Below are 21,018 nucleotides of genomic sequence, written 5' to 3' on the forward strand. Positions count from 1 at the left end.
CAGAACTCAGAAGATAATGGAGAATCCATGCTGAAAATTAAACTTCTCTGCCAACACCCAGACTGTTAACTGTAGGTGTTCCTATAGGAGTCCCAGTTTCAAGGGATCGGGTGTTTTCTGCATGTACAAGGTGGGGGTCGTTGGTTATCTAGCAAGTCCAACATGCCTTCTGGGCCAGTGGAGGACTAGCAAGAGGACCACAACTCTCCTTTTTCTTCTTTTCAGTATCCTTTATGTGAACTGTCTTGAAAGGCAGCAGATTCTACTCTACCCAGGACATCATTTCCATTTCCAAAGAGAAGCTCTGACTCTGGTTACTCTCTATTTATGGAAGGGATATAAACACTCATGCCTCAATCATAAACCAACCTCTAACAGGAGTTAGCAGGATACGTTCTCTGCAAGTACCACAATTCCCCACTAAATGGTTTCTTACACCTTCCACTGATGCAGTATTGGCCACTATCATAAAAAGGATATTGGATTGCATGGACAACTGGATGACTCCCCTGGGGTCCATATTTGCAGGTTTTGCTTTTTTTATTTTTTAAATAAAGACATGCCCTAATAGAGATGTCAAAATGAACTGAAATGTTGCGTACTATGAGATTCTGTATATTTGTCTTCCAAGTATGCTTGCTTCCATAGTGAGTATGCAAGAGTCTAGAGTGAAAGCTAGGTTGGCTTTCAGCATGATGTTTGCATTTACCCGTCCCCAAAGGGTCATTTGGATTTGATCTGAGAATTACACCTAACTTTGCATTGCATCAAGTGCATGACTCTATGTTCTCAGAAAGCATTTCAGCAGGAGCATTTTGAGAAACCCATACAAGGGATGAAGGTGGTGCATAACACCAGCAACCCTAGCCATTGGAAATAGCTGGTTACTGATGACCCCTTAGGAAATGATTGATGCCATGAAGTTTTGGATTTCTGCAAATCTTTACCATATGGCAAAATTACAGCCAAAGCCATATCTATTTTGACCTCTGGGTAGGAACTCTCCATTGCAATACAAAATTCCCCTTGATTATAAAAAAACTGGTGGCTATGAATCCTTTCCAGCAGTGAACTTATGATTGGGTCTGTTTCTCTTGATAGAGTGCTGTAGAGGTTTATTTTTGTTTTGTGATGCATGTGTGGTATTTCTTCCCCTGGCTGTATACAGCGGAGAGATAGAACACTATTTATCCTGGCCTGGGAACGCAACAGAGGAGGGCTATTGGTACACATACCTCAATTGTGGAAGTAGCTTGCTAGAAGTTCCTGGGAGCCTGAAGGCTGGCACCCAAGTAAGTATTGTAGGCGCAACCTAGAACCACTCAGGGCTTTACTCAGTAAATCAGGATAATTTTGAACATGAGAAGGGACTTGCCCTTCTGTAATCCCATGAAGGTGCACCTTTGTGGGGAGTGGAATACTCATGTGCCTCCATTTGGGTCATCGACTGCCTCGAGTGCTTCTAAGGCTTTAGTGTGGAGCCAGCCTGTGGAGCAGGGAGTATCTGGGTGTGGGGACTCTGGATCTTCTCTGGGTATTTTCCCATTCAGTGCCTGTTTATTGTGGGACCTACCCCATGAGCTGTCCAGAGAACTTCCTCCTCCTCCTCATTAGGCTCGCTCTCCAAAACCTCAGAAAGTCATGATCAGGCTTTTCTGCACTGGAGTCATGGCTCCTTGGGGCAGGATGGGAATCCAACATGCTGGTCAGATTCTGAACTCCGTGCCCTAGCAGTGCAAGGGTCAGCTGGCTGGTCACAGGCAGGGCATAATTCATCCTCTGTAGAACCCATACGTGATGTCTCACATAGGGAACATCACTTAGATTTAAGCCAGGTGTTTGTAGGATAGCTGTGCCATGCCTGACTGGGGGCAGAGGAGTCTGGCAGGGAGGTGCTATGCCTACAGAGGCAGATCCAGGTGGCAGAAATGACCATGCAGTTATTTACCTCATCCAGGGGAGGAGGAAGGCAAGTTACACACACACACACACACACACACACACACACACACACTTTAAAAACAAAAGGGTCAGGAGAATCTGAACCACCAAATTGTTCCACTACCAGAGGCAGAAAATCTGGTGGCCTGAGCTGAAGACTGGAGTTTAGTCCTGGAGTCTCCAGCAACAATATTCCACCTCCAAATTCCACCATTGAGGGGCATTAGCCAATGAGGAGAGAAGCTGTGCAATAGAAATAGGTCATTACTCCATGTGCATATCTAAGTTCTTCGAGATGGTTGTCCCTGTGGGTGCTCCACTTTAGGTGTCTTGATACCCTGTGCTTGTAATCAGAGATTTGTGGTAGCAGTGCCTGGTTGGGCTGCACATGCACTGTAGCCATCTCGCACCACATTGAGCGTTTACATAGCAGTGCGCAGCCAACTGTCCCCCTGTTCTTTCTCTGCCTCAGAGAATCGGCCTGAAACTCCGAAGTAGAGGGGAGGAGGGAGGGTAGTGGAGCACGCACAGGGACACCATCTAGACGAACCTGTTACTGCACAAGGTGAGTAACCCTCTCTTCTTCTTTGAGGAATGCCCCTGAGGGTGCTCCACTTTAGGTGACTGTTGAGCAGTGCCCCTCTGTGGAGGGGAGGGGCTTTGGAGTTGGTCTATTGATAGCAGATAACACCGCAAGTCCAAAGTGAGCATCTGATGCTGACTGTTGTACTAAAGCATAGTGTTTAGTGAAAGTATGGACTGATGCCCAGGTAGCTGCTTTTAAAGTGTCAGTGATGGGTCACAGATGCTACCAGTGCTCTGATGGTGTGTGTGCAAACTCCCAGTGGAGGTTGTAGGTTGTTTTGGTAGCACAAATAGATACATCCAGATAGCCATTTGGATAGTCTTTTTGAAATGGTTTGAACCATCGAGCGTTCTGTTATGGAAACAAATAGTCTAGATGATTTTCTAAATAGTTTTTGTTCTTTCAATGTAGAAAGCTAATGCTCTGTGAACATCCAGTGGAGTGAGGCCTCCCTTCCGTGCACATGTGGCTTCGGAAAAAATACATGTAAGTTAATGAATTGATTTAAATGAAAAGGGGAGGCAACCTTGCGTATGAACTTTGGATGTGGTTGCAGGATTACTTTATCTTTAAAGAATGTTGTATAAGGTGGGTGCGCCATTAGGACATGATGGCAATGAGGAAGGCCACCTTCATGAATAAGGGCAACAAAGAACAAGTTGCAAGGGGTTCAAACGGTTTTCCTGTGAGTCTGCATAGAACAAGGTTGAGGTCTCAAATGAGTGTAGGGTTTCTTAGTGTGGGATAAGTGTTTTCAATGCCTTTAAGGAAGCATTTAATCATTGGGTGAGCAAACACAGTGACCCCGCCCACCTTGTCGTGGAAGAAGGTAATAGCAGCCAAGCTTTTTCTGATGGAGCTTGTGGATAGTCCTGATTTTTTAAGTCCTAATAAATAGCTGAGGATCCTCGGTAGGGGAAACGACTGTGGTACGATCGGTTTTTCTTGGCACCAGGTGCAGAATCGTTTCCACTTATGGATATAGATCTTTCTTGTGCTTAGTAACAGTTTTTTACTGAACAGTCGGAGACTCACCTTCTCATAACTGTTGTTCTTCGAGATGTGTTGATAATAGAGATTCTAATTAGGTGGGCATGTGGCGTGTGCACAGTCGTTGGAAAGTTTTTCAAACAACAGCTGGTTTGATTTCCTGAACGGCTTGGAGTGTTCGATATAGAAGGCCAACGCTCGCAGAACATCCAAAGAGTGCAGCCTATGCTCACGGCTATTGGTATGCAGTTTTGGATAAAAAACATGCAGGAATATGTCTTTGCTGGTATGGAAATGAAACACCACTTTAGGTAGAAAAGCCAGGTGAGATCTCAGCTGCACCTTGTCTTTGTGGAAAACTGTATAAGGTGGGTCTGAGGTAAGGGCCTTCAATTCAGACACTCTTCTTTCTGATGTAATAGCCATTAGGAAGGCTACCTTCCACAACAGGTAAAGGAGGGAACAAGTCACCAGTGACTCGAATGGGGGCCCCCATTAATTTGGAGAGGACCAAATTAAGGTCCCATGCAGGAGCAGGCTGTCTTATCTGGGGATGTAGCCGGTCCAGGCTCTTGAAAAACCGGCCAACCATAGGGTTGGTTAAAATGGAGCGTCCCGAGACTCCGGGGTGGAAAGCTGAGATAGCTGCTAGGTGTACCTTTATGGATGACACTGCCAGGCCTTGCTGTTTCAGGTGCAGGAGGTACTCCAGAACAAGAGATAACGTAGCCTGAAGTGGGGGCGTATGACCAGCAGGTGAACCTCTTCCACTTCGCCATATATGTGGCCCTCTTGGAGAGCTTTCTGCTGCCGAGTAAGACCTCCCTCCCCAGCTCCGAGCACAGCAGTTGCATGGGATTCAGCCATGAAGCTTCCAGGCCATGAGGTGGAGGGACTGGAGGTCTGGGTAGTGAAGACAACTGTGGTCCTCAGTGATCAAGTTGGGGAGGAGCAGCAACATGATTGGCATGTCCATCGACAGATCCAGAAGCGTGGTTTAGCAGTGTTGCTGAGGCCACACTGGCACCACCCTCTCCCTGAAAACCCTAATTAGAACCTTGTGCATGAGAGAAATCTGGGGGGAAAGCATAGAGCACACGGCCTCCCCAGGGTAGCAGGAACGTGCCCATGATTGAGCCCAGGCTGCTTTTCTGGAAAGAGCAAAACACTGGGCACTTCCTGCTGCTCCGGGTGGCGAACAAGTCGACCTGGGGAAACCCCCACCTCTGGAAGATGGAGTGAATGACATCCGGCCAGATGGACCACTCGTGGTTGAGGAAGGACCTGCTGAGGTGGTCCACCAGAACATTTTGGACTCTTGGCAGATATGATGCTTCCAGGTGAATGGAGTGGGCTATACAGAATTCCCAGAGTCTGAGAGCCTCCTGACAGAGGGGCGAGGAACGGGTTCCACCCTGTTTGTTGATGTATAACATTGCAGTGGTGTTGTCCATCATGACTGCCACATACTGGCCTTGCAGTTGAGTCTGAAAGGTCCGGCATGTGATACACACAGCTCTCTGCTCCTTGATACTGATATGGAGAGAGGGCTTGTCCTGTGACGAGAGGCCCTGCGTTTGGAGTTCTCCGAAATGTGCTCCCCAGCCGAGAGCTGATGTATCTGTAACTAGAGACAAGGAGAGTTGAGAGCTGTTGAAGGGGACTCCTTCGCAGACTATTTGAGCATTGAGCCACCACTGGAGTGACTCTAGCACCTGCTGTGGCACAGTGACCACTACATTCAGGCTGTTGCGTCCCGGGCAGTATGTCGAAGAGAGCCATGTCTGCAGAGGCCTGAGCCTCAGCCTGGTATGCCGGACTACGTATGTGCAGGAAGCCATGTGACCAAGGAGACTCAGACAACTCCTCGCTGTAGTGGTCGGGTACTTCCTCAGGCCTCAAATGATGCTAGTCATGGCAGGTGGCACCACTGTACCGCTCAATGCCGAGATCTTCTTTGTCTCCGTGGGTGCCGAGTTGGAAGGTTTCACTTTAGTACGTGAACCTCCATTAGAGCTTGCCTGCATAGGGTCTTTAGCTTGTCAGGAACACTCAGTGCCATCGGTCCCGGGGCAGATCCTTCAGCAGGAAATTGCTTTCTTTTGGTCGACTCTCAATTCAAGTGCTTTTCTCTAGCCTTTCTAGGAGCAGGCTCTTCAACAGCCGCTGTTGAAGCAGACCCCCTATCAGAGGCTGCCGCTGGCGACTGATGACCAGAATGCAACCTGGACTTGGGGTCGGAGGCTGGCCTGAGGGATTTCTCCATCATGAGGAGCTTCAGTTGGAGATCCCTGGCTATTCTTGTCCTGGCTGTAAGTTTTCTGCAATGTGGACACTTGAGTAATGTGCGTCTCGCCGAGGCAGTGGACACACTGAGCGCGGCTGTCAGAGACCGGTATGGAGAGTGTGTAAGTTAGGCAGCATTTAAAACCAGGTGAACCTGGCATGCCTGAGTTGGTCTCTGAGAAAAAACAGGGGTAAACCCTGTTTGAGGCTAAGGCTCTACACCTGTCGGAGAGATCGGAGAGGTAGAAGGGAAATTTTTTCTTTTTTTTTATGAAATTAAAGAAATTAGAGTATGGTAAAGGGAAGGGAAGCTAACTACAACTAAGTTAACACTACTCTATGAATTATCTACTATAATTTTTTTCTGAAGTAGGAGAGGGTGCTGCTGATCACTCCGACTCAAGCCAAATGTGATAGAGAAGGAACTGGGGGACGGTTGGCTGCGGACCACTATGTAATCGCTCGGAGCAGCACAAGATGGCTACGGCGCCTGCATGGCCCAACCGGGCACTGCTACTGCAAACCTCTCATTGTAAGCACAGGGCATCAAGACACCTAAAGTGGAGCACTCACATTCTTGAAGAATATCATATTTCCTACCCAATTTTTGACAGGAAGGGGTCTTGGGATGGGAGATAAAGCCAAGGCCAGGCTTAAAACCTGTTGGTGTTAGGAAACGTAACTATTTCAAACCAGACAGCTTAAAAAAATTAATTATTCTCATGAATAATTTTAAATTGTTTTCACTTCCAACCCCCCATTTATGCAGCAGCTGGTGAAAATACCAGGTGACTTCTCTGAGCTCCATTCCTGTGCTTTTTATTAAGTTTAAAGGTGAAAAAGTAACAGCAGAAGCAGAATTTCACAATTTAGTTGCTGTGTGTCTTCATCTTACTTTTATTTTTCCATAATTTTCTGTAATCTCATACCGTGAGCAGCCAAAATACAACAATGATATTGACAGAGGCTAACAGGCAGAGAGCACAGTTCAATGCAAGTAACAATAAAATACTGAGCTTGGGAACCAGCAAAAAAAATAAAGAGAGTCAAGAGGGAATACATGATGGCTAGAAAGCCATAGTGAGATGCTGGCCTGAAAAGCACAGAATAATGCCCAAAGCATTCAACTTTATGTGGAGCTGCAGAGAGGAAAGTAAACAGGAAGCAGTAATTTTTCATATGTGCAAATATTAAGGCTAGGAAGTGAGGTTATCACAGTTTAGAAAACTGGCTTGACACTAGACATGATTTGCAGAACAGCAGCATTTCACTGTAATAAGAATGACACCTGCTCCCACAGATTAGGTTTTTCAAATTTCTGTGCTAGAAAGTTGAAGCTAAACCAGTTGCCATTCTAAAGGAATGTTATTTTGTAATGACTTCAGAATTTTGTAAGTTACAAATAGATTGATCAAAATTAACTCAAATGAGAAGAGATGTTAACTATAGCGAGGTTTGTATATGAGAAGTGTTTAATTATTACTGTGATTACTTGGATAACCATACATTTTACTAGAATCTTTGAAAAATAAGGTAAAACTGGAGTAGACATGCTATTAAAAATTGTGTGTTGGTGATATGGAAACGCACCAAAGAGGAAGCAGAGGAGAAAGGCTCGAGGATCAGTGTCAATAGGAAAAACTTTCCCTTCAGCAGGAAGCCGTCTGCATCACTAGTGAAAGTACATTGGTAATTATTGTAAGGGAATAAACTGAAGACATTGCCAAGCAATGAATAAGAGTTGCTGGAAAAAAAACATATGCTATCAATGTTTGTGAGCCTTATACCTCAAAGTATTTCTTAATGCAGCATTTCCGAAAATGTAAAGTACGCTCCCCTGAATGAGTATGAAAGATTAGCTGGGATGCCCAGACGTCTCAATTATTCTCTGAACTTTTATTTAAAAACAAGTATCTCTGTTGTGGTTGCAGAAAAAAACCTTCAAAATGTGACCTCAATGTACCAGATGTAGCAATGCATGCCTGAATTTGCAGATAGCCTGAAACAGTCGCTCTGAGGTGTGAGCCACCCTATTTACCTCAATGGGTGCTACTTCAAATTGCCAAGTGATGATACTTTAATGCCATCACTATTATTCTCAACTGCTCATCAAATTAGGTAAGAAAGGAAAGGAAGTATAGCATTATGAAGATCTATACCAGCACTTCCCAATATGTCCCATCTGGTGTACATGTGAGAAACTAGCCAGGCAGGGTAAAGAAGATGTTTACATTAAAATGGATAGGTCTTTAGTTAACATGTGGTGGTGCTACAAAGCACCTTTCATCTTCCTGAATGGGGACTTAGCTTTCAACATTTTGGGAAATGCTGCCTTAAGGCATTCTGACCTAAGTCACTTATTTGGTATCTGTTTAGCACACATGGAACACAAAACTGTAGGAAGTGTTGGGGTCCACTAGGCATAGCTACCAGGTAACTCGGGAGAGTGGAAGGCCAAAAGTGCCAATGAAGCTCTTTTGCTCTGGGTCTGTGAACCACAGTGACTCCATCTTGGGAACTCTCACCTACTTCTATGCTAACTGCTTACATGCTCTGAAGCAGGCTGAAGCAGAAATGTAATGTCAGCTTTTTAGCAGATGGCTGCAGTTTCACTCACACTAGCAGAAATAATAGAGATAAGAAGCGGGGTAGTTAGTTTGCAGGCGTCTAACTCAAGGTCGCAAAGACTGGGAAAGTTTTCTCACAAGCTTATGTAGAGCTTATTGTAACTGTTGTCTAGAAGGGAGGGGTAAGGGGGAACAGCCAGACAAAGAGATGTATGCAAACAGTTTGGAGTATAAAAGGTAAAAGTTGTTTGTATTTGTTGCACTGGATTTGAGACATGATGGTCTCCTAGTGCCATTTCAGAGCTCTGAAATAAACTTGGCTTGCTTTCTCCCCTCGGTGTCTTTATTGGTGCCAAGCACACCGGGCGACGGACCATTGTTGTCCCCTCGAGCCCTTTAGGGCGGGCAACAGAAGGATTTGCTATGTCACATCATTCTCACTTTTACAGAACAGTTATTTTGCCATCTTCATTCACTGTTTGCGTCCATTTACATTCCATCTCCTTCTTTGGCTTAACCCTCTAATAGGATTAAAATGCACTTACTGGAATTAGTTGCAACACCATAATTCATCAGTGTTAGGGTAAACAAAGACAACACGCCACACAGAAAGTTTTACCTGGATGCAGGCTATGAATGGTGGGAAGTAAGACACGGTCATGCTCAGGAAGCGGTTGAAGTTTTGCAGCAGCTCCTGGGTGATGCAGTTTTTCTCAGAAGGATTCTTAAATTTGTTCATTTCTTTCAAAATTCCAGTAAACAAACTGCTGAAGAGCTGCTTGGCCAACGGTGGATCTCTCTGTAAATTACCAATAAGGCCACAGAACAAGTGACTAAGGCAATATAACTGATTTCAGCTCAGAGTGCTAGAAAGAAGGTCCTCATTGCATGCCAAGTATGGTGTATTCCAGACAAAGTGGACCAAATTTGAAGTGTCAAGTCTTCTGAAAGGATTTGAGGGGGCAGTGAGAGGGGACCACTAGTTTTCTTCACCTAATCACCATATTAGATATTTTGAGGAAGAGCTACCTAATACAGCATCTTTTAAATGTCTCACTCAAAACATTTGTGAAGTGTGACCCTGTACTTTTACTATATGAAATAAGGCGTTTTCTCTGAAACCTGTTCAGTGAGTGTGCATACAAGTGTCTATAGGAGGGACTGAGGGCTCAGAATGTATTCTAATCTTCACATCCCACCCAGCCAGGCCACTTGAAAGGACTAGGAGAGGTAGTAACTCCTTCCAGGTGTCCTTCCCAACTGCCCTGAAAACCTTGCTGCTTGGCCCGCAGACAGCCAACACCCTCCCAAGGACATGAGAGACAGGACAAGGGATCAGCTGGCTCAAAGACAGAATAGGAAGCCATCAATGTGTGAGATGGAGCAAAGAGATAGAGATGAACGTATCAGCCCAGATTCACACACATTTATTGAACGGGGGTAGATATTTGCAAGGGTAGCAGAGTCTAAACCCACCCTGATCTTTAGTGGGACTGGAGTTTAGGCAAACTATTCATGAAGCCTGACTTATGTACCCTTATTCCTCACTATGGTACTGCAATGGGGAGGGAGAGGGCTAGGGTGGCCAAAGATGCTGTGAGGGCCTGGCCATCAAAAGTGATGAGGAGTCCAGTCCACAACTGCTGCTATTTCCAACTGGGAAACAGAGTAAAAGGCCAGCTACCCCCTTTTCTTCATTTTTGGTTCCCCAAATTAAGACACTTTAAAGGGGCCTGATTTTCAGAAAGCATTGAACACCCACCATCTGAAAACCTGGCTCCTTTAAGGTGTTTAAAGTTGGTTACCCCACAACTGAGGTACCCCAAATCACTAATCATTTTGAAAAAAGCTTGGCTGTCACATACTCAATTTGTCTGGCTGAGAACAGTTTTGGAACATTTGGCTAATGACTTGTGAACAGAAGACAGACCTGTGCCACACCCTGTAGAGGAGTGATTAAGCTGCTGTATTCAATCTGGATATCAGGAAGGTCTCCTTGTCGGTAACTCCTGTACAGCGTGACCTGAGCATCATGCTTCATCTTCAGCTCAGATTTTATCTCCTGCAACAATTGCCAGCAAAAAAGCAGCCTTGATTACATGTAGAGACAAAAGATCATGTAATACCTACTCAGTGACATCTGTTTCTGGTTTAATGGAGGAGATGTAGTAAACGTGATCAAGTTTAACAATTCCTTTAAAAACTCATATAAAGTGTTAATGGCTTGAAAAACAGTTACAGAAATCATAATAATGAGTTAAAACCAAACACCAAAATGATCTTGTTTTATAAAAACAAAATAAACAAATAAAGCCTCTTCCTAAAGCTACTTTCACCCTTCCTTAGTACCACTGCATCTTAGGCCATGTCTACAGAAGTGGCATTAGTTTACCTTGAGTCAATTTTCTAACCGATTTACCTAAACCAGTGCAAACCTGTAGATTCATTCTGTTTTAAGAATGGCTTGTTTCATTTTGGCTTAAACTTATTCCTAATTAATTTAAGCTAAGCAGAAATAAACCTGGTTTGACATGAAATAGGACCATCCAAACAGCCTTTTGCACCAGTTTAACTAAATCAGTTTTAAATTACATCTTAAACTAAACAGGTGCAACTCTCTCATGTACACAAGCATTTACTTTTCTCTCCAGATTCCTCTTCCTTTTTCCTTTTATAAAAGTGAAAATACAGATGGGCTTTGGCAAAGGGGCAGGAGGGAGGATTAACAGTAAAAAGGTCTTGGGGTTTGCTTCCTCCCTATCCCCTGCAAAAAAACTTACATATATATTGTTACTGCTATCTGGACCACCTGGAATTGCATTTCTGCATCTTGGAAGAGTGTGCATGCTAGCATGGGGAGGGGACTGAAATTTCTTTTCTTCTGCCCAAATCCTTCCTCTTCCTGCTCTTTTGGGCTTCCCGTTTCTCACCTCCACAGCTCTCTGCCTCATCTTCCTCCTAACCAGATCACTCTCTCAAAAAATTACAAGAGATATGTCATGGGGGAACTAGAGCTTTGGTGAAGCACTCAGAGCACTAGAAATTTTTTTGGCTGGTATCTATTCACTCCTGCTGCCCCATCAGACATGACAATATTGATGCAAGGCTTTGTCCTCCATGGGTACTTCCTTGTCCAGCTGCATCAGTTTCCAGGCAACAGTGCTTGCCATTTTTAGTAACATACCCTCATTAAACCTAGCAGAGTCCTCAAAAATGTGAGAAAGGTGAATTTTACACATCTAACATGAATGGGTTAAATAAACAGCTACAACAAATGATTTTAGAGAATTTTGTCAAGACCTGACACATAGTAATCTGCAATCTATAAACGCTGAAGGAAATCCAGTATCACACTTTACACAGGCTAAAATATTATTACTCATATCATCATAGTGCCTAGGAGCCCATCATGGATCAGGACCCCATTGTGCTAGTTGCTGTACAAACACATACTAGCTATGTGACATTTCAGGTTATTCCATCAGCCATTTCAGATTCTGTACGTGAGGGTGAACTCTGTCAGAGGTGCATTATAGAACAGGGCTCACTGGACATGTTATCAGGCTTGTATGTACCTGCAGATCTTGAGTAGAGTACAGAAAATGGCCAGTTTTCCAATGTAGGCATCTAAAAATTGTCAATTTAAATCCATATTTAGGCATCTAAAAAAAAGGGGGGGGGTGATTTTCAGAGGTAATGAGTACCTTCAACTCTCAGTGAAGATATTGGGACTTGCAGGTGGTCATTACCTTGATTATCAGGACACATTAAAGTTACGCACTTAAATAAGACATCTACATTGGAAAACTATGCCCTATGCCAGGGGTTGGCAACCTTTCAGAAGTGCTGTGCCGAGTCTTCATTTATTCACTCTGATTTAAGGTTTTGTGTGCTGGTAATACATATTAATGTTTTTAGAAAGTCTCTTTCTATAAGTCTATAATATATAAATAAACTATTGTTGTATGTAAAGTAAATTAGGTTTTTAAAATGTTTAAGAAGCTTCATTTAAAATTAAATTAAAATGCAGAGCCCCCCGAACCAGTGTCCAGGACCCGGGCAGTGTGAGTGCCACTGAAAATCAGCTCGTGTGCCGCCTTCGGCACGCGTGCCATAGGTTGCCTATCCCTGCCCTATGCATACAAGAAACATTTAAGTAATATTAGAGTTTCACAGTATACCACAACAGCTGAGGATTTTAGAGTTAAGATTAGCCCTTCCATTTTTAACTTGCACCATCGTTCCCAGCAGTTGTGATACAAGTGGTGCACAAAATCACATTAGTCCAATACCCCCAACACAATATGAGAGAATGGAGTAAATACCCCCAGCGCTTTCCCTACTGGAGAAGTTTAAGTCACACTCAGCTTTACACACACAATGTATTATAAAACTTGCAATACATAATCACAGATACCATCTCTGTAACAGAACCTATCTAGGTTCTTCCAATGGCACCCAACACCATAATTTTCCAATGACATGCTGCTTCTATAGGTAAAATATCAGACTTCTCAAAAACAGCTAACACATCCTATCAGTCCTTAAAGATTTTAACCACTAATTATTAAGAAGCAAACAAACCTTTTCTCGTTTCTGCTCAGCAACACCTTTCCTTGCATAAATCAAGCTGAGTTTCTCTTGGTCCTTTAAGAAACGCCTGCGCAACCTTAGAATTTCTGCCCGTTCATCTATACCTAATGAATAATAAGTAAGCATCGACAATTTATACTCTTGTTTTGAGTATCAACCTTATAGCTATCCCCTTAAAGACAACCTTAACTTATTTCAATTTTCATCAGCACTTCCTCATGTACATTCTATGTCTGACCTATAAGTATATAAAAAATTTGTGAGTGAATTGTACTATTGTCTATGTGATAAACAGATCGTAAGCTCCTCAGGCCAAGTATTGTATTTTATCCAAGTTCTGAAAAGGATTCACCATGTTTTCAGCTTCTTTAAACAACAGAGTTGGACAGATCAAGAGATTTGGCAATAGATTATACAGCTTTCCATTTCAAGCCTCACTGGTTCAAATCCAACCCAGGACAGTAATGGACAAGAGTCATTCCAATGGCTGTTCAGTGGGGCCCTATATGAAATAAGTCTGTGATCTCAGTCCAACTCTTGGTAAACAGGTGCCCATAAACAACTTACACCATCACAACAGACACCCTGGCTAGCAGTCTCAACAGGAAGACAGTGGATTGATTGGCATGGAAACTGGACTACCTCTTTTTACTTTGAGTATATTCCTTTCAGAACAGGGCTGAAGTACCTTGACCTGGCAGTGTGAGGTACATTGTCCATGCGGAAGGGGTCAGACTCCAGAGCTGTCTGCCTCACACTTTATTTTTAACTAACTATACAAAAAAACTCTAAGCAATTCCAGAACGATTCTAGTGTTTTTCAGACGTGGAGTGGATAAATGAAAGCTCATTTTCAGAGATTGATTTAGAAGAACAGTGGTTAATTCTGCTGCCAAATTGGAATCCATTTGAAAAATGTCTGAGGCACTACTCAAATTATTTGAAAAAGAAATAACTGTTTTAATGTTTACTACTCGTTAGGTTTATTTATGGAGACAATCAGACAAATCTAAAGATACAAGGAAATATAGATTTCCCTGACATTTGCTTTCTGGTCATCTTGGAGAGAACAAGGAACATAAATAAGGAATGCTGGTGTTAGACAATGGAGGTTTTGTTACCCATCATTTTAGCCAACAATATTCCATTTTGTAGACACCTAAATAATTCCACTACTCAACCACCACTTATATTAAGAACAGCCACATTTGATATATTTATCTGGGGACAATGAATAAAAGACATATTAAGTAGGGTACAGTAGCCCACTCAAACTGAAGGACTTATATCTGACATGCTCCTTACATCAGGAAGCAGAATTTCCACATTGTCCCTTCATTACAACATCCCAAAGAAGATGTCCTGCCACCAGGGCTGGTGCAAGGACGTTTCGCGCCCTAGGCGAAACTTCCACCTTGCGCCACCCCCCGCCCCAGCCCTGCGGCAGCTCCCCGCCCCCCCTCCACCCTGAGGCGCCCCCTCCCGCGGGAGCTCTCCCCCCCCCCGAGGAACCCCCCCTCCGTGGAGCCGTGCAGCAGCTCCCCACCGCAGCTCACCTCTGCTCCGCCTCCTCCCCGAGCACGCCACCCCCGCTCTAATTCTCCTTCCCTCCCAGGCTTGCGGCGCCAAACAGCTGATTGGCGCCACAAGCCTGGGAGGCGGGAGAAGTGGAGCGCCCACTGCGCTGGGAGAGGGAGTCTGAGCTGCACGTGTCAGCGCGCCGCCAGAAGCCCAGCCCAGGAAGGCTGTAAAAAAAAAAAAAAAAAAATTGGGGGCACCGCTTTTTGGTGCCCCCAAATCTTGGCGCCCTAGGTAACCGCCTAGTTCGCCTGCCTTAATGGTAGCACCGGCCCTGCCTGCCACCCATGTCACTAGCATACAGAGTCAGTTTTTCTTTAACCAAAAAAATATATAAATATATATTACATTGGCACTGCATCAATTAAGCATTGATACCTTTAGCTTTGCTGTCCACCTCATCTCCTGGCAAACCCAACCTTTTCTTCCCAAAATTGGGTCCCAATGGTTTTAAGGTTGCCCTCTGTGATTTCTCACTCCGCTTGCTAACAAACAGCATGGATGAGGACAATGATTCAGAGGATGAAGGGACCGTATACTCTGCCAATGTGTCAATGCTGCTTCCTGTTAGCCAGTTAAAAGAGCTTCTCCCATCTGTAAAAAGCAGAAAAATAAAATATCAGCATGTGACTTCATTTAAGTAAAAACATGCACAAAATTTCCTTCCAAAAAGGGCACAGTTCCCATATTTATAATCCAATTATGGGGGGGAAATCAGCATTCACATCCTGGTCCCCATCAGTACCCAGCCCAGGTAAGCTAACGATTCAACCAGTGGACCAAATTTACTGATGAATCCTGGTCACGTGCCACTTGAAGCATGTTGCTCATAAGCAAAGAAGAAGAGTCCAATTATTATCTAATGAATGCTGCAGTTTTGTGCCTAAATAAATCAATAGGAAGTAAAATGTTTAGCTGGGAGGCCAATCTTTTTAATTGGACATGAGGCTTAAAAAACAAGACCAATCAAAGGAAACTAAGTGTGCAGGGCTTACTATTTTGGAATTGGAACAAATAAGTAACATACTTCAATTAACAGCTGGCCAGAGTGTTTAGATGTTTTCATAAAAAAGATACACTAAGTATATACTTATACCTTTGCTTTAAAAAAAAAAAAAAGCATACACAAAAGGAATAAGGAAAGAAGAATTGTTCCTTTGGGGAACAGGAGAGCTTCAGAACATGCTGATCTGTACTTACTGACATTCTGTGTAGGTGTAAATTCGTACTGCTGTTGGGTAGCCCTCACTTGACCACCTAGTGACCCCTGAGTTGAAAGAGATCCTTCTTGTGACCGATTCCTCTTGGCACTTTGGGTAGCTTGCGTCTCCACAAACATTGGTGTGAGAACAGTACTTCGGTAACGCCAGTTAGAATCAATAGTGAAGTCCTAAGCATGCAAAAAGGTCTTAATAAGAGCACAGGGAATTGAAACTTTTTTCCACCATTGAGATAAAATGACTAGAGTGTAACCTATACTGACAGGTCTCCTAAACATACAGAACCATGTGACGACTGTTCATATTTCAGTAACATTGCACGATCCTTGTTCAAATACGAAGCAGTCATTTAGTATCAATTCTGCTATAACACTTGAACTCCCAACTTTATTCTTTTTTTATTCAGTTATCTTTCCAAGCTATAGGTGCCCTTTTCATTTATTTAATTAGCACACAGCACATAGCCTAACAAAAGGATCTGACAATCAGCATACATCATATGTAATTACCACTTCAGTTATAAGTAAGTTCTTACCTTCACTTTTTTAAAATAAAAGTTCACGTTAAAAATGTGAAGTTATCCACCCAAAATAAATATCAAACGCCTAAGAATTTGAATAACCCATGACTGCCTCAGCTGTTACTGACGTAGCACGCAGCACACGTTCAACAGTCTCCTTCATTACTTCAGCTCTATTTAACTTTTAAGGTGATTGCTACATTGATAACTGGACACTGCTGCATAATTCTATGGCATTACACAAATATTACAATTCACCTGAAATCTGCATTCAGATAGTGGATGCTCAAACATTTTTCTGGAATAATCTGGGCTCTTGCTGGTCATTTCAAGCAGAAAATTCGTTGCTAAACTCAAATACTGGGTTTCTATCTTGGTAGAGTATAAGGAATTTAATAAAGCCAACATACGATCGAGGGTATTTGTAGGCAATCTAGTTTCATCACTCCAAAAATTTCTAACAATCAATCTGTAAAGAGAGGAAAAACATACTTGAACACCTACAAATGGGACACTGTAGCCTTACACAAAGCTTGACTCAAAAACTTCAATTTTTTTTAAACTAGTGAATAGCAAAAATATACAAGAAGGATTAGGATTAGGACTATATATCCACTAATTTCTTTACCCCAACAATTCCACACTGGTTTATGTTAATCATCTCATTTCCCACTCTCCACGCCCAATCTGCATTTCATCTAAATGGTATTAAAAACTTTACTAAGGTCACAAGGATTTTTATACTTCATAAATTTGCATTTTACTTATGATTATGAAATCATTTCCATCCAAACAAGAGAGAGATTGTGGGCACAGATATATAAACACCTTTTTTCCTATTCCTTTTCCTATAAAAGTTAATAATGAAACTATCTTCCAAAACTGGACCTAATTTCTTACATCTGTTTATAGATCAAAACTTTAGGTGTTGGCATAGGGACTGTGTTATATTAACAGAGGATTAAGTCTAATATAAACTGAAGAGACTTACTGATTTAGGGCTCTCACTGACTTAATAGGCTTTGAACCAAGCCCTTAACATTTTTTCAAATTCTCATTATTTCAGCTAAATGTAATGCAAGAGAATAGGATACACACACTTCTTAAAATATTAATCTTTTCTTAATTTTATACAGTAGAACCCTGTTTATTCAACCCTCCCTTAACCAGCTCTCTACATTTACCTAATAAGCAGGACTTCAGGGCCAGAAGCAGATGACCTCTCCTGGGGCCACTAGATGGCGCTGCAGCATATTTTCCCATTGTCCAGTTTTATCCAGAGTTTTGATTATCTGATCTGGCCCCAATCCCAATTAAACCGGATAAACAGGGTTCTACTGTACTTAAAAAGTTTATAACATTGTCTTTACTTGCCAAATTGATCACTGTTAGTGACACTGCATCACCAGGTCAGACCAGAAGCAGCCAAAGCTGGGGTGCTGCACTGGGGTTGGGATAAAATGTAGCCCAGGCAGAGCCATCTCTCCCCCCCAGCATGCCCCAGTCTCAGAAATGTGTAGTGGAGACCCTGCCCAGTCAGGGGGCACTAGAACCCAGATGGTGCCTCCCTACCTTTCCACCATGTGCCTTTGGGAGAGAACTGCAGAGAGAAGCCAGCCAGAGGCTCCACCTGGCAGGAGCAGAAGCAGCCAAAGCAGAGACTTCTGGACATTCCAATCAAAACTGCAGAATGTTCTCAAACTTTTTCTGCCCTGTAATGATTTTCTCTAGCCCTCTCCCTGCCCCTACATCCTCTTCACCTCAGCTTCACTCCATACCTGCCCATCATACTCTCATCTCCCCTGCCCTGTCCCCCTTACCTCCCTTTCCTTTTCTTTCCATTTAGCATATCCCCTCCTAGCTTAACCCACACTCCCCAAAAATAATTGTGGAACTAACATGACTTTTGCCACTATCACATGTGTTCTACCCCTTCCCACACCTCATGTCTCTCTCTTGTCTATTTAGACCGTAAGCTCTTCAGGGCAGGGACCATCTCCTACTTTGTGTTTGTACAGTTTGCACAATGGGGCCCTATGCTTGACTGGCCCTTAGGCACTACCATAATAAGCATGATTAATAGCATGCCATAGCCTCTTCCTGAAACGTAACCAGAAACTTTAAATAGGGAAAGCTAGGTCTTCCAATTAAGGAAAAACAAGATCACCACCACCAGAAACAAACGTGTCATTTTTGAGTGAGGTGCTTAACATATCTTAACAGCCTAAAACCCCTTAAAAAAAAAAAAGTCATACAAAACAAAACAAAACCGTATTCAAGACTTTAGCATCTCAGCTGACCCATCACAACACTCGGTGTATCAACTCACTGTAGTCCGGAGTTTTCATCCATCAGTCCCTGAAGCAGCATTTCTTTTGCTAGTTTGAACACTTCCTGAGATTCCTCCTCTGCTTGGCTTTCTGGATCCCTGATATAAAATGAAAAAGGAAGTCTTATAGATTTCTCTCTCATGCAACTTACAACAAAAGGAACAAACAGGGGGAAAATAAACCTGATAGCAGTGCACTTGGCTCATACATGCTATGTTTTCACTGCCCCAAAATAATGATGGTTTGCTGTTTGTTTTAAAGAGATAACTAAAGCATGTTAGCTACCCCATGCAAAACCCTTGTAGAGACAAGGCTCTATAGCAATGGTCCCCAAACTGTGGGGCACACCCCTCAGAGGGGCACAGAGGAACGTCCAGGGGAGTGCGGTGGGCCCGGGCCAGCCCCAGCCCCCCGGGGGGGTGAGGAGGGAGCACCACTCAGGAATGCCTAGTTGAAAAGGGACCCTGGTGGCTCCCATCAGCATTGTTGACTGGGCCGTTAAAAGTCCAGTCGGCAGCACACCAGGGCTAAGGCAGGCTCCATACTTGCCCTGGCTAGGCGCGGCCAGTATGTCCCTGAAGCTCCTAGGCACAGGGGTGGCCAGAGGGCTCCGAGCATTTCCCCCCACCCCAAGCACCGGCTCCGCAGTTCCCATTGACTGGGAACCGCAGCCAATGGGAGCTGCGGGGGCGGTGCCTGCGGGCAGGGACAGCATGCAGAGCTCCCTGGCCCCATCCACTTAGGAGCCGCGGGGACACGCCGGCCACTTCCGGGGAGCCATCCGTGGTAAGCGCTGCCGGGCCGGAGCCCGCACCCTGCACCTTCTCCCACACCCCAACTGCCTTCCCAGCCCTGAGCCCCCTCCCACACCCAAACTCCCTCCCAGAGCCAGCACCCTTTCCCACACTCCGAACCCCTCTGCCCCAGCCCTGAGCCCCCTCCCCAACCCCAGAGCCCGCACCTCAACTTCCTGACCCGGCCTGGTGAAAATGAGCAAGGGTGGGGGAGAGCGAGCGACAGAGTGGGGGGGAATGAAGTGAGCAGGGGTGGAGCCTCAAAAGGGGCGTGGTGGGGGCATGGCAAGGGTGTTCGGTTTTCTGCAGTCAGAAAGTTGGCAACCCAAGAGATACCAGTGGCTCCCTGTCCTGCCCCAAGCATAGCTTCTCCTCCCCACATCCTGCCCCATTCACCCCCCCACATCCCTGGAGCACGGAAGACAGACCCTCTCTCTGTAAATAAGAGAAGATCCAAAGCAGAGGAGAAGGAGAGCAGGTAGTGAAATACAGATAGGGACCACTCATCTCCAAGAACTTTCAGTTACAGGTCAGTAACTTCCTCTTCTTCTTCTTCTTCTTCGAGTGAAGGTCCCTATGTTATGGCTACAAAGCATGAACATTCTAAGGATGATGCCCATCTAAATACCAAGCCCTGAGGTGTAATCGACACAGATCAGGGTGCTTGATCTTGTCCACTGAGTGAACAGCAATGGAAGAAAGGACTCGCATCCTTCCACAGCAATGGAAGAAAGGACGGCTTGGAACTTCTGGGCTCTCAAGATGTCCAGGTAGCTTGTGCTTTGTGGCTGTTCATGTGGCTTCCCCAACCGAACAAGCTGTAATAATGGTCCTGTCTGGTAAGGAAGGGAGGAAAGAGATGCCCATACGTACCAGACGGCAATTTATCCACAATAGCAGGGAAGACATTATTTTGGTGGGAACCTCACCATGAGGTTCCTGGAATGGCACTTTGGAGAATATACCAACTGCAGCCACGTTTGAAGGCAATGAAGGTGGAGCCTTGCAAATGACGATATTATGCATGGTCTGGATCCTATCCTTGGGCAAGTACACTCTTGCAGTGATAGAATTCAAGGTGGTCTTGATGAAGTCCAGAGACTGTGTGTGAGTGAGAAGAGACTTTTCGGCATTTATGCTGACTCCCAGTGAGGAGAGGAGGCGCAGCATCATAGAAGTTGATGCATAGGACTCCTGGAGGGACTTGGCAACAAGGAGCCAGTTGTCGAAGTAAGGGAAGGAAATGAGACCACAACATCTGATGTGAGCTGTTTATCAAGAATAACTTGGTAAAGACTGTAGGGACAGTAGCTATGCTGAAAGGAATACTCTGTACTGAAAATGATCAGAGCCCACCATGAATCTGAGGAAGCTTCTGTGAGTGGAATGAATATCTACATGAAAGTAAGCATCCTTCATATCAAGAGTCAAACCAGATGTCCTTTTCTAGAGATGGGATTATATAGATCACAACGTGACCATGAGAAACCTGAGTTTGCAAATGAAGTGGTTGAGATAGCAGAGGCTGAGGGTTGGTCTGCTACCACTCTTCTTTTTGGGTACCAGGAAGTATGTCGAGTAAAACCCACTCCTTTTGAGGAGGGTGTGTCCTAT

The 21,018-nt window shown here is 44.2% G+C and overlaps 1 protein-coding gene and 1 long non-coding RNA gene across 5 annotated transcripts in view; one reads left to right on the forward strand and one right to left on the reverse strand.

Moving 5' to 3' along the window:
* PRKDC (protein kinase, DNA-activated, catalytic subunit) overlaps positions 1-21,018 on the reverse strand; it is a 150,068-nt gene that overhangs the window by 39,983 nt on the left and 89,067 nt on the right. For all 4 annotated transcript variants that reach the window (XR_010598017.1, XR_010598016.1, XM_005279941.5 and 1 more), the window contains exons 56-62: positions 18,610-18,708; positions 16,539-16,749; positions 15,741-15,930; positions 14,919-15,134; positions 12,955-13,067; positions 10,301-10,432; positions 8,990-9,169 (exon numbers count right to left, since the gene is read on the reverse strand). Coding sequence is in view for 2 of the 4 variants with exons in the window: in XM_005279941.5 (XP_005279998.2) it covers positions 8,990-9,169; positions 10,301-10,432; positions 12,955-13,067; positions 14,919-15,134; positions 15,741-15,930; positions 16,539-16,749; positions 18,610-18,708 (1,141 nt within the window). In the remaining 2 variants the exon portion in view is untranslated. The remainder of the gene's footprint in view (positions 1-8,989; positions 9,170-10,300; positions 10,433-12,954; positions 13,068-14,918; positions 15,135-15,740; positions 15,931-16,538; positions 16,750-18,609; positions 18,709-21,018) is intronic.
* On the forward strand, positions 791-8,701 carry LOC135981043 (uncharacterized). Its single transcript, XR_010598018.1, has 4 exons — positions 791-1,292; positions 2,939-3,013; positions 5,654-5,829; positions 6,174-8,701. It is a non-coding gene; the product is annotated as an uncharacterized LOC135981043 (long non-coding RNA).

Source organism: Chrysemys picta, chromosome 2 (assembly GCF_011386835.1).
Source record: "Chrysemys picta bellii isolate R12L10 chromosome 2, ASM1138683v2, whole genome shotgun sequence".
Classification (NCBI taxonomy): domain Eukaryota; kingdom Metazoa; phylum Chordata; order Testudines; family Emydidae; genus Chrysemys; species Chrysemys picta.